The sequence below is a fragment of the Rattus rattus genome, chromosome 7 (genome assembly GCF_011064425.1).
Source record: "Rattus rattus isolate New Zealand chromosome 7, Rrattus_CSIRO_v1, whole genome shotgun sequence".
In the NCBI taxonomy this organism is placed as follows: Eukaryota; Metazoa; Chordata; class Mammalia; order Rodentia; family Muridae; genus Rattus; species Rattus rattus.
This window is the reverse complement of record NC_046160.1, coordinates 122,245,501-122,259,966: the sequence shown is the minus strand read 5'-3', so window position 1 is coordinate 122,259,966 and position 14,466 is coordinate 122,245,501. Positions and strand designations below refer to the sequence as shown.

The 14,466-nt window shown below is 37.5% G+C and overlaps 2 gene segments (V, D, J or C); both read left to right on the top strand.

Annotated features, from left to right (window-relative positions):
* The first annotated feature begins 698 nt into the window (after positions 1–698).
* Positions 699–1,167, top strand: LOC116905430. The segment is given in 2 exon segments: positions 699–744; positions 845–1,167. Coding segments are annotated over 2 exon segments (369 nt in total).
* A 12,330-nt stretch (positions 1,168–13,497) lies between these two features.
* On the top strand, positions 13,498–14,113 carry LOC116906248. The segment is given in 2 exon segments: positions 13,498–13,675; positions 13,779–14,113. Coding segments are annotated over 2 exon segments (513 nt in total).
* The last annotated feature ends 353 nt before the right edge of the window (positions 14,114–14,466 follow it).

Genomic DNA, 14,466 nt, shown 5'->3' with positions numbered 1-14,466 from the left:
ACCATTTATCTTACATTTGTTTTACGTGAGTCCTTGTGCCAAATACCAAGGAGAATACTAATGATCAAATAAATCAAGATAGGAAAAATAAGGAGGTCATCATTAGAGGAGCTAAGTAGTAAACACAACCTCAACAGGTTTTTTTTTTAAATTAATCAATGTATAATATAGAGTATATAATTTGAATAATTTATTTTATAATTAATATGAAGACAGCTGCAGAGTTTCACATGTACATTAGAGTAAGATTGCAAAACATTTTATTAATTACTGTAAATTTACACTGTAAATGATTTTTGTTTTCTTTTTCTGCTTTATTTTTCAAGACAGGATTCATACATTCCAAATTTTAAACAAATGCATCATTCTTCTAACATATTGCCTTACTGGAATTGACCACAATGATGTAGGAATGCAAAAATGCCTCCACAAGTTCCCTGTCTCCTGGAAATGTTGAGTACACTTTTATGCAACAAATGCTACTTCAGTCCTTATTTCTTCTCAAACATTGACAATACTCATTGCTTCCTCTAAGACACTCACAAATGATGTTATAATATAGCAGGAATATATGCAAATAATGTTCCTCTCTGTTCATAAAAATCAGTTCTGACCCCTACAGCTTTAACAGTGACACCTATCTCTGGATTCACAGTTCTTCCCATTTATTGAGCAGGCTTGAACACAGTATATCCAGCATGGAGTTGTGCATGATGTGGATTTTCCTTGCTGCATTTTTGAAAGGTATTTGATACATAAGAAGATATACTGAGTGTGTGATTTTGTGTGACAGGGACAGTGGGTATTTGTGAGAGATTACTAACTGCATTGTCTGTGTTTGCAGGTGTCCAGTGTGAGGTGCAGATCTTGGAGTCAGGGGGAGGATTGGTGCAGCCTGGGAATTCTCTAAAACTTTCCTGTGCCACCTCAGGATTCACATTCAGTACCACCTGGATGTACTGGTATCGACAGTTTCCAGAGAAGCGACTAGAGTGGGTAGCTCGAATTAAAGACAAATCTAACAATTATGCAACTGACTACACAGAGTCTGTGAAAGGAAGATTCACCATCTCAAGAGATGATTCCAAAAGCAGCGTTTACCTGCAGATGAACAACTTAAAAGAGGAAGACACTGCCATTTATTACTGTGCTAGGTCGGCACAGTGAGGGGCCTTCAGTGTAAACCCAGACCCAAACCTCCCTGCAGGAACTCTCAGTACCTGTAGAGGGCAGAGCTCACACGGATATCAGCGTCAGTGTAGTGTTAGGTGCAGACATAATTGAGTGCTGATGTCTGTTTTCATGTCATCTAATGACTCCAGAGCATGTCCCATGTACTTGTGGTTGGTATATTTTGTAATTTCTGTGAAAACAGATTACTTTTTCTTGATTTAAACACACAGAGACACTCGCAAGTAACAGGTACACACATATACACACAGTTAAAACTGAAGAAATCCTAAAATCTCCACTACTTTTAGAAAGGAGTATGCTGAAATCTCCATAGTCAAATGCTTAAAAATATTTGCAGTTTTGGTGAGTCTTTTCTGTCAGTAAATTCACAGCAAACTCTCAGTGGTATTTTGAAAGATTCAGACTTTAAAAGTAATTGGGGACACACTCTGTTATTTGTACACCCTAGGAGCTCTCAAGTATTACTGCTTTTCCTAAAAACTTTGCATATCAGTAACGTATCTGCCTCATTTGTAGCATCATTATAGAACAAAGTTTATGTGACAAGAAATTTTTTTCTCAAAAAATGCATGCTTATTTTCTATATTACTTCATGCATGATTCTTGTAGACAATTTAGAAAACCATTAAGTAATTGTACACACTCACTATCGAGTAACTCCAGACTCAGCATGAAAAGACAGCATTGCCCTCAATTCCAGTAGGACAGGATCTAATATGTTTGAATTGAATCTCTGCTGTACATAAAAGGCCTGAAGAAAGTTTTTTTTTCATTCACACATCTCATAAATTGTAATCCTATTTAAAGTTTTGTGAGATCATGAAGGATCTGAAAGAACATCAGGGTCATTATACATTAGAGCCTTCTAAAATTTTTCTTAGAGATATTTATATTAAAAATTCCCTTGGAATTTTAAGTTGGAAAAACTGCCATTTAAACAAAAACACAAATATAACCAAAACCCATGTAATTTCTGTGGAGACAACAGGTAAATTTCTGTAACATTGTAAAAATGCAGAGAATGTGCCAAAGAAAGCCAGACTGTGCAGAAATTAAAATATTCTGCAGAACAAAGAAGCCGACAAGTGTTGAAACAATTTTAAAATTTATTTTTAACTATTTTGTCTGGGAAAGAAAGAATCAAGAATTATCATCTTTATTGCATCCTTCCTCTACCTATTATTCCTCCTCTCCCCCTTCTCATATTCCACCTTTGCCCTTCCTATTCCCATGCCTTTCCTTTATGAAGGTTGTCACAGTCATTGAGATATTAATGTGCCATTTCATAGAACTTGTCTCCATATTCTAATTACAGTGTTTCCACCTCAACTACCATCATGGGCCCTAACCTTTGATTAGGAGTTATAAATGTTCAACTTAATATTTAGCAAATGACACAAAGTTCATATAATCTGTAGCATTTTAATGAAACAGGAAAAAGAAAAAAAGCAAAATAAATTAATATTGCAGAGGCTGAGGAGCAATGGCAAAGAGGAGAAGCAAAGGGTGTTTCCTGAGTCTGTACACAGGTTTTCCTCCCAGTTAACTGTATGCAAGCCCCAGGGACCGTGTCCAATGTGCAATGAAGAACACAAGATTTTACACTGATCATTCAGTTAGGTCCTGAATTCCATGTCAACCTTGTTGTAAGCTTTAGAATGAGAAATGTCACAATTCAAGACATTTTTAAATCTCCAGGAAGACAGTGTGTCTCATAGAGAAGTTCATTCCTCAATAGGAAAACTAGGGCATGACAGTATTTTGTTATGGAGAAGGAGTTTCAAGGCTCTTCATGCTGAGGCTCACCCACTATTAGTATGGAGTATTAAACCTGGTAACGTGCAGAATGGTATACATCGAAAAAATCAGAGCAAGCAATGAGAATTGAAGACCTGTTTCCCCACGTTGTCACAAACATGTTCCATTATTTCTTTGAAACTGTTATAGCTACCTTCTGGTTTTATTTTTATTTTTTATTGTTTTTATTAATTATCATATTTGTTTACATCTCAAATGATATTCCACTTCCCAGTTTCCCCTCCTCCAAACCCTCATCTTATTTCTGTCCTCCCATCTCCCCTTTGGCTTATGAGGCTGCTTCTCTACCTACCTTCCTAACTACACCTGCCCCACTGCTTCTGAAAGCCCCTGCAGTGGGGCATCAAACCTTCCCATGACTAAGGGCCTCCCCTCCCATTGCTGTCAGGCAAGGCCATCCTTTGCTCCATGTGTATCTGGAGTCATCAATCCTTCCATGTGCACCCCTTGGTTGGTGATATAGATTGTGTGAGAACTGTGTGTTCAGGCCAAGCTATGTAGTTCTTTCAGTGGGGTTGCAATTCCCCACTGGGCCATCATTTCTTCTGCCAACTCCACTACCAGGTTCCCTGAGTACAATCTAATGGTTGACTTCCAGCATCCACATCTGCACTGATCAGTTACTCACCAAACCTGCTCAGGAAACACCACACTAGATTCCTGTCAGCAAGCGCCTCTCTACCATAGCAACAGTGGTGGATTGGGTGCCTGCATACATGTATCCCCAGGTGGCTCACACTCTGGTTGGCCCTTCCTTCAGTCTCTGTTACATTTTTTGTCCCTGTTCTTCCTCTGATCAGATACATCTCGGGGTTAAAAATTTGAGATGGTTGGGTCCCTCGATCAGGAGTACCATTTGTATTGGAGTGCTACATAAAATATGGTTCACATAAAAATAAATATAACAAAACACATAATTTTAATATTTTAGAAAATAACAAATAATACTATTTGAAGCTTGCATTTCTTATTTTTTTTTAAAAAATGGGTATCACATACTACCTGTTTTGTGTAAGTTAAAACTAAGCTACTCCCTTTAAACCAATTTCTTTAATATCAACATTCACAAACTTTGTTACTCCTATAATTATGAACATTGCATTACAATGTTCTCTGTGGGGACACTGGGCAGATATTTCTGTGATCAAAATAACAATAAAATAAACATTTATTGTGTATCATAAATATGCAATAAATACTAAGTAATTATTTTTTATTATTTATTGGTTATTTTATTTATTTACATTTCATAAGTAATCCCCTTCCAGATTTCCTCTCTGGCAACTCCCTATCCCACCCTTCTAAGTGCTGCTTCTATGAGGGTGCTCACCCATGCACCCCTCCTGCCTCACACCACTAGCATTTTATTACACTGGGGCATCAAGCCTTCATAGTACCAAGATCCTACCTTCACAATGATGCCAGATAAGGCCCCTTTAGCTCCTTCAGTTCTTCGCCTAAATCCTCCATGCTCAGTTTGAAGGTTGGCTACATGCATCCCCATATGTATCCAAGTCTCTGGAAGAGTTCTTCAGGAGACATCCATATCAGGGTCCTGTCAACCAGCACTTCTTAATGTCAGCAGTAGTGACTGTGTTTGGTAGCTGCGTATGGAATGGATACCCACGTGAGGCAGTCTCTGAATTGTCTTTCCTTCAGTGTCTGCTCTATTCTTTGTCCTTGTATTTCATTTAGATAGAGAGGAGGAATTTTGAAATTTCTTAAAATTTTTATAGACATATTTCTTTACTTAATTCTGAAATTTTACATTCTGAAATTCTTAAAATTTTGAAAAATGTGGATGTACTATCCCTCAGTCAGGTGTAGTGCCTTAATTCTGTATATGGTATCTATAGGTTCTCTCACTCTTTGTTGGGTATTTCAGCTAATGGCATCCCTGTTGGGTCCAGGGAGTCTGTCACAATCCTGGCATCTGGAATTTTCTGTTGCCTACACCGAGTTTCCCAAAATCCACTGCTACACAGCACTGTTCAATTCCCTGACCCTCTGTATATCATTCCTATCTCCTCCCATACCTGATCCTGGCCCCTTTTTATTCCCTCTTCCCCTGTTTTCTTCCTCCCAAATTCCTCCTACCCTTTAGCCTCTGTGAGTATTCATTTCCTCTTCTAAGGAAGACTGAAGTATCCATTCTTTGATCTTCATTCTTCTTGAGCTTCATATGGTCTGTAAGTGTACCATGGGCATTCATACTTTTTTTCCTAATATCCAGTTCATCAGTGAGTGCATACCATATGTGTTCTTTTCTGTGTTAACTCACTCAGGATGATATTTTCTAGTTCCATCCGTTTACCTAAGAATTTCATGAAGTCATTGTTTTTAATATCTGAGTTGTACTCCATTGTGTAAATACACCACATTTTCTGTATCTATTCTTCTGTTGAGAGACATGTGGTTGTTTTTAGCTTCTGCATATTATAAATAAGAGTGCTATGAACATAGTAGAGAATGTGTACTTGTTATAAGTTGGAGCATCTTTTGGGTATACGACCAAGAGTGGAATAGCTGGATCCTCAGGTAGTACTATGTCCAGTTTTCCGAGAAAATGGCAGACTGATTTCCACAGTGTTTGTACCAGCTAGCAATACCACCAGCAATAGAGGATCCTCACAGATCTGTTGTCACCTTAATGTTTTATCAGACTGGTGTGTAGAAGAATCTCAGAGTCATTTTGATATTTATTTCCCTGATTTCTCTGATGTCTGTGAATGCTGAACATTATTTTAGGTGCTTCCAAGCCATATGCAATTTCTAAGTTGTGAAAATTTTGTTTAGCTCTGTATAAATTTTAATAAGGTTATATGATTCTCTAGAGTCTAACTTCTTGAATTCTTTGTATATATTGGATATTAGCCTTCTATCAGACATAGGATTGGGAAAGATCTTTTCCAAATCTGTAGAATAGCAGTTTTATCCTATTGACAGTGGCTTTCGCCTTACAGAAGCTTAGCAATTTTGTGGGATCCTTTTTTGTATGATTGATCTTAGACCCTGGACCATTAATATTCTGGTCAGGAACTTTTCTCATGTACCAATGTGTTCAAAGTTCTTTCCCGATTTCTCTTCTAATATGTTTATTGTACTTGATTTTATGTGGAGGTCTTGGATCCACTTGGAATTGAGCTTTGTAAAAGGAGATAAAAATAGCTAAGTTTGCATTCTTCTACATGCCGCTTACCACTGAAGCCAACACCATTTATTGAATGTGCTGTCTTTTCCCAGTGCATGGTTTTAGCTCCTATGTTAAAGATCATGTAATCCTAGGTGTGTGTGTTCATTTCTTTGTCTCCAATTCTATTCCATTTATAAACATGCTTATCTTTGTACCAATGCCATGTAATTTTTTATCACTATTGCTCTGTATCAGGAATGGTGATTTCTGAAGAAGTTCTCTGACTTTTGAGGATAATTTTTGCTATTTTGTTTTTGTTGTTGTTATTGGTGGTGGTGTTGGTGGTGGTGTTACAAATGTATGTAAGAACTGCTCTTTCTATTGTTGCGAATAATTGAGTTGACATTTTGATGGGGATTCAATAGAATCTGGATTGCTTTTGGTAAGATGGCCACTTTTACTATGTTAATCCTGTCAATTCTCCAGCATTGGGTATCTTTACATCTTCTGACATCTTCAATTTCTTTCCTCAGAGATTTAAAGTTCTTTTTATACTAATCTTTCACTTGTTTTGTTAGAGTCACACCAAAGTATTTTTTATTTTTTGTGACTATTGTGAAGGGTGTTATTTTCCTAATTAATTTCTCAGTCCAATTGTACTTTGAGTTGAGGAAGTCTATTGATTTATTTCACTTAATTTTATATCAAGACACTTCTGCTGAAGTTCTTTATCATGTGAAGGATTTCTCTGTTGAAATTTTAAATATACTATCATAATATTTACAAATAGTGGTATTTTGACTACTTCCTTTCCAATTTGTATCCCTTTGCCTTCCTTTTGTTGTCTAATTATTCTGGATTCAACTTTGATTACCTAAACAATCAAAGTTTGATTACTTAGATAGGAAGGGATTGAGTAGTCTTGTATAGTCCCTGACTTTAGTAGAACTGATTCAACTTTTTTTTCCCATTTAGTTTGATGTTGGCTACTGATTTGCTGCATATTGCTTTTACTACATTTAGATATGGATCTTGAATTCCTATCCTTTCCAAGACTTTAACATGAAGGGGTGATGAATTTTGTCAAATTAATTTTCAGCATCTAATGAGTTGATCATGTTGCTTTTTTCTTTGAGTTTCTTTATATGGTGGATTAATTTTATGGATTTCCTTATATTGAAACATCTCTGCATCCCTGGATAAAGTCTACAGGTTCAAGGCGTTAATCATTTGATGTGTTTTTGGATTTGGTTTGCAAGAATTTTATTGTGTATCTTTGAATTGATTTTCATAAGGGAATTTGGTTTGAATTTCTCTTTATTTGTTGGTCTTTATGTGGTTATGTTATCAGCATAGCTCTGGCTTCATAGAACAAATAAGGTAGTGTTCTGTTCCTTTTGCCTGGTCCTTTCTGTGGGGAATAATTTCTAGCTGGTCTGCTTCCCAGAAGACATCATATCTAGAAGCATTCCAGAAGATCTGCTGCACTCAGAGCATTTGGTAAGAACCTTCGCAAAGTACCATAACTGCTCCTGGAAGCACAGTGGACTCAGGAACCCACCATCCTCCAAAATCCCTGCCTGCCCAGTACCACTCCCATTCTGCACTGTCTTTTCTGCTGGGACATATTGCTAGTTAGACTGGTTTCCTGAAGATAGCACATCCTCAGGCATCACAGGAGATTTGTTGCACTCAGGGTTTCTGATACTACAGTTAGAGAAATCCCAGGAGATGCATGGCACTCAGGAAACCACAGCTTGAAGGTCTTACAGAAGTCCTACTGTACATAGTGCAACTGGGTAACTAAAACCACAGTCAGAAGACATCCATGGGGCTCTGTGGAATGCAGGCAATCTAACCCAAATGACTGAAAGCATCTCTGGAGTCCTGTTGCACACAGAGAATCCATAGTCCATAACCCAACCCCCAACTCCTCGAGAATAGTTTCATACAGGATATAAAGCATGACTGCACCACTGAAGATCCAACAGTCTGAAGGCTTCTCAGGAGTTTTACTGCAGACAAGGTTACAGATCAACAGTTTCTCTGTCCGTCTGAAGACACTCCACTTGGAAGGCTCAGCAGGAGGTCCAGGGCCTCCAGGCTACTAGGATACTTGAAATAACCCAGGTACAAATGAAGTAGATTCCAGAGAGAGTTGCCCAGACCAGCAAACACCAGGAGTAACCAGATGGTAAGAGGAAAGCACAAGATCATATGCAACAGAAGCTATATGTGTGGGCATCATCAGAACTGAGTTCTCCCACCACAGCAAGCCATGAATATACCAAGACACCTGAAAATCAGGAAACTGACCTAAAATCCTATCTCATGAAGATAATAGGTCTTTTAAGGAGTATATAATTAATCTACTGAAAGAAATACAGGAAAACATAGGTAAAAAAGTTAGAAGTCCTTAAAGAGAAAACAAATATATCCTTAAAAAATACAAGAGCACACAATCAAACAGGAGAATAAATTGCATGAAGTGATCCTAGTTCTAAAAGTGGATGACTAAACAATAAAACACACACACACACACACACACACACACACACACACACACACACACACTCACACACACTCACACAAATAGTGGCAAACCTGGAAATGGAAAACCTAGGAAAAGAAGTCAGCAATTACGTATGTATCACCAACAGAACACAAAAGATAGAAGAGAGGATCTCAGATGTAGAAGATACCATAAAAGAGAATGACACAACTGTGAAACAACAATCAAACAAAATCAAAAGCACACACACACACACACACACACACACACACACAATAGAGGGGAATGAAGATTCCCAGTTCAAAGGACCTGAAAATATCTTCAACAAAATCACAGAAGATAACTTCCCGAACCTACAGAAATAAGTTGACATAAAGAGACAAGAAGCCTATACAATACCAAACAAATGGGACCAGAAACGAAAATCTTCTCATGACATAATAATCAAAACACTAAACACACAGAACAAAGAATGAATATTAAAAATTTCAAGGGAAAAAGGTCAAGTAGCATACAAAGGTAGACCTATCAGAATTGCACCAGATTTCTCAATAGAGACTCTGAAAGCCAGAAGAATACATCTTATTCTCATCATGGCACCTTCTCTAAAATCGACCATACAATTGGTTACAAAACATCCCTCCACTGATACAAGAATAATTCCATGTGTCCTATTAGACTACCATGACTTAAGGCTGGTTTCCAATAACCACAAAAACAGTAGAAAGCCCCCATACACATGGAAACTGAAGAACTCTGTACTCAATGATAACTTGGTAAGGGAAGAAATTTTAAAAAAGAGAGATTAAAGATTTCCAGGAATTTAATGAAAATATTGACATATCACACTAAAAAGCAGTGCTAAGAGGAAAATCCACAGCACTAACTGCCCTAGTAAAGAAACTGGAGAGAGAGATATGTAAGCAACTTAGTAGCATACCTAAGGGCTCTAGGACAAAATGGAGCAAACTCACTTAAGAGGAGTAGAAGGAAATAGTCAAATTCAGGGCTGAAACCAACCAAATGGAAACAAAGAAAATATAAAGAATGAAAAATATCAAAACCTGGTTCTTAAGCCCCTAGCCAAATTAAGTAAATGGTCCAGAGATAATATCCAAAATAAAAAAAAAATCTGAAATGAAAAGGGAGACATAGCAATAAAAATTGAAAAAATTCAAAAAAGTCATCAGATCCTACTACAAAAGCCTATACTTAACAAAACTGGAAAACCTAGATGAAATGGATGGTTTTCTAGACAGATAACACATACAAAATTTAAATCTAGAGCACATAAACTCTCTAAACAGGCCCATATCCCATAAGGAATTACAAGAAGCCATTCACAACTTCTCAAACAAAGTAGGGCCAGGATTAGATGGGTTTAGTGCAGAATCCTGCCAGACTTTTAAAGAAGATCTAATACCAATACTCCTCAAACTATTATATAATATAGAAACAGAAGGAATACTATCTAATCCTTTTAATGAAGCCACAATTAGTCTGATACCTAAACTACACAAGGACACAACCAAAAGGAAAGAAAAGAAAAGAAGAGAAAAAAAAAGCTTCAGACCAATTTTGGTTATGAATATTGATGCAAAAATACTCAATAAAATTCTTGCAAACCAAATCCAAGAATACATCAAAACCATGATTCAATACAATCAAGTTGGCTTCATCCCAGGGATGCAAGTTTGGTTCAATATATGAAAGTACATTAAGGACTAAGGATATCCTTTAAGGATATAAACAAATCAAAGAATAAAATCATATGATAATATCCTTAGATGCAGAAAAAGCATTTGACAGAATACAACTCCTTTCATGTTAAAAGTGTTGGAGAGATCAGGAATGTAAGCTCCATACCTAAACATAAAAAAAGCAATTTACTGAAAACCAACAGCCAATATCAAATTAAATGGAGAAATACTTGAAAGAATCCCACTAAAATGGGGACAGAAATGCCGACCCTCCTGATATCTATTCAATATTGACTCAAAGTACTAGCTAGAATGATCAGACAAAAAAAAAAAGAAATCAAGGGAATACAAATTGGCAAAGAAGAAATAAAGGTATCACTATTTGCATATGACATGATAGTATACATAAGCAACTCCAAAATTACTACTAGAGAACATCTCCAGCAGAAAAACAATTCAGCAAAATGACTGTATATAAAATTAACTCAAACAAATCAAAGCCTTCCTTTATACAAATGATAAACAGGCTGAGAAAGAAATCAGGGAAACAAATCCCTTCATAATACCCACAAATACTACAAAATATCTTGGGGCAATTTAACCAAAGTGAAAGGTCTGTATGACAATATCTTTAAGTCTCTCAAGAAAGAAATAAAAGAACTCAGAAAATGGAAAGATGTCTCATGCTCATGGATTGGAAGAAATAACATAGTAAAAATGGCCATCCTACCAAAAGCACTCTAGGGATCCAACACAACCATCCTCAAAATTCCAACACAATTCTTCAAAGACTTACAAAAAGCAATTCTCAGTTTCATCTGGAAAGGCAAGAAAAAAAAACAGAATTGTGAAAACTATTTTAAAAATAAAATTACAGCTAGAGGAATTACCCTCCCTGACCTCAATTTCGACTACAGAACAATAGTAGAATAAATAGAATAAAATCTAAAAGATATTGGTACAGAGGCAGAGAGTTTGAACAATGGAATAGAATTGAAGACCCAGAAATAAAACCACACACTTATGCACACTTGATCTTTGAAAAACAAGCCAAAAAATATACAATGGAAAAAGAAAGCATCTTCAAAATGGTGCTGATCTAACTGGCTGTATGTAGAAAACTAAGAATAAAGCTGTATTTGTCACCTTCTACAAAGTTCAAGTCCAAGTGGATCAAGATACACTCAAACTAATAGAGGAGAAAGTCAGAAAGAGCTTTGACCTCATTGGCACAGGGGGAAATTTCCTAAAGAGAACTTCCATGGTTCACTTATGGTGTTTGCAACAGTAATAATTTACCTTCATTTATTTTTTTCCTATTTTTACACTAATAATTTTATTCCCCCTCATGGTCCACCCACTTACTGTTCCACATCCCATACCTCCTCTCCTCCCTGAACTGATGTTTCATCGTGGATGTCCCTCCCCCGCAAACCCTCTTAAATCTCTGGGGCCTTCAGTCTCTTGAGGGTTAAGCGCATCTTCTCAGACTGAACTAAGACCCAGTGGTCCTTTGCTATATATGTTTTAGGGCCTCATATCAGCTGGCGTATGCTGCATGGTTGGTGATCTAGTGTCTAAGAAATCTCGGGTATCCAGGTTAATTGAGAATGATGGTCCTCCTACAGATTCACCCTCCTCATCTCCTTCTTGTAACTTTCCGCTAATCAACCACAGGGGTCAACAACTTCTGTTCATTAGTAGGGTACAAATATTTGCATCTGGTCTTTCAGGAGCTTGATGGGTATTTTGAAGGACAGTCATGATAGGTGCCTTTTTGTGAGTGCCCCTTAGCCTCAGTAATGTCAGGTCTTAGGGCCTCCTCTTAAGCTAGATCCCACTTTTAGCCTGTCACTGGACCTTCATTTCCTCAGACTCTTCTCCATTTCTATTCCTGCAGCTCTTTCAGACAGGAACAATGCGACCTCTTCTCTCACTTGATGCCCTGTCTTTCTGTTTGTAGGTGGATTCTACATGTTCCCCTCCCCACTGTAGAACATTTCATCTAACGTCTCTTCATTTGAATCCCGAGACTCTCTCAGCTCCCAGGTCTCTGGTACACTCTAGAGGGTCCCCCCACCTCCTACCTCCTGAGGTTACCTGTTTCCATTCTTTCTTCTGGCCCTTTGGTCTTCAGGCCTTTTCCCCCATCCAATAACAGATCATGTTCACCTTGTACTACCACCACCCTGGTCCTTTTACCTACTAGGTCCATCCCTCTCCCCTTGTGGTTGTTTTCTTGTCTATTTCAAGTGGAAAAATATTACATGAATCGTTAATCAGTGAGCATAACTGTGGTCATTAGAATGAACAAAAATTACTATCAGTGTCACTTAGAGACAAGAACATGGAGCTGTCAGATACGTATTGGTTAAGTAAAAGATTTATCTACTTAGTAGTTCAGAGAAATAAATCCATGAAGATAACCACCTATGGTGTCATAACAATCAAAGACATCATGATGGGAAGGGGAAGGATCTCATCATTGGAGGAGCTACAAAGTGTACATGGAATCTCAATGTTTTACTACTGATCAAAGAAGATGTCAGATATTATTTTTATTGGTATAATGAACTATTTTCCTTTTGAGGACCTACATGAGCTTTATACATATATGTTGTACTCCTGAACTGTGGGCTCAGCCACACATGGTAACTTCAATTTAATTTATGAATTTATAATGCATTGGACATTGCACAATGTCAATTTGAATTATCATATTAGAAATTTTACTTGTCATTATTTTCTATACAATTATTTTATGATTTCTGTGAAGAGAACAGAAGAGTTTCACATGTACAATAGATTAAGGCTGCAAAACATAATTTGTTAATAACTATAAGTTTGTACTAAATGTATCTTTCCTTACTTTTTACTTTTCTGTTTGGAGACATGATTTCTATAGCAAAGGTGTTAGTCAAATGTAACATTGTCCTCACATATTGATTTACTTGAAATGACCAAATTGCTTCAGACATAACAAAAAACCAGTTCTCTCCATCTTAGCTTTGTTCTAGGACACTTAGTCATACTTTGATGGTACAAATATTACTTCAGTCCTTATTTCTCCTTAGACATTGAAAATATTCATTGTTTCCTCTAAGTGTCCCACATCTGAGGCTGTAATATAGCAGGACGACATGCAAATAATGTTCCCCTCTGTTCATGAAAATCAGCCCTGTCCCCACAGCTTTAACAGCGACACCCGACTCTGCATTCAAAGACCTTCCTATTCAGTGATCAGCCTGAGCATTTACCATAGAACACTTATCATAGATATGGGACTGAGCTGGGTTTTTCTTGTTGCTCTTTTGAAAGGTAATTGATACATAAGAAGATATACTGAGTGTGTGAGTGAATGTGAGTAACAGGACAGTGGATATTTTTGACAGCTTACTGACTGCATTCTCTGTGTTTGCAGGCATTCAATGTGAGGTGCAGCTCGTGGAGACAGGAGGAGGCTTGGTGCGGCCTGGGAGTTCTCTAAAACTCTCCTGTGCGACCTCTGGATTTACATTCAGTAACACCTGGATGAACTGGGTTCGCCAGGCTCCAGGGAAGGGGCTCGAGTGGGTTGCTCTAATTAAAGATAAATATAGTAATTATGAAGCAAACTATGCAGAGTCTGTAAGAGGCAGATTCACCATCTCAAGAGACGATTCGAAAAGCAGTGTCTACTTACAGATGAACGCCTTAAGGGAGCAGGACACTGCCACTTATTACTGTACAAGGCACACTGAAAGGCCGTCAGTTTGAACCTATACACAAACCTTCCTGCAGTTGTTTTCATGGCCAGCAGGGGGCGCAGAGCACACCTGTAGAAAGGGTACTGTGCAGGAACTCTTGCAGACATAATTCAGTGCTAGTTTCTAGGCTTTCAGCCTAAAACAATTGTTTTTCTCCAATTTAAAAGCTGTATACCACACAGCCCAACAGGAACTAAGTGCAGGAAATCCCCTGTGATTGTAGCTATGACTCTGTTGCGGGGACCAGAATCAAATGCTTAGTAATGTTCATGGTCTTGGTGAGGTGTTCCAAAATGTGATTCAGGGCAAAGTCTGCTTAAGACAGTGTTTGGATGAGGGGTACTACTAGAGACGTGAAGCCAC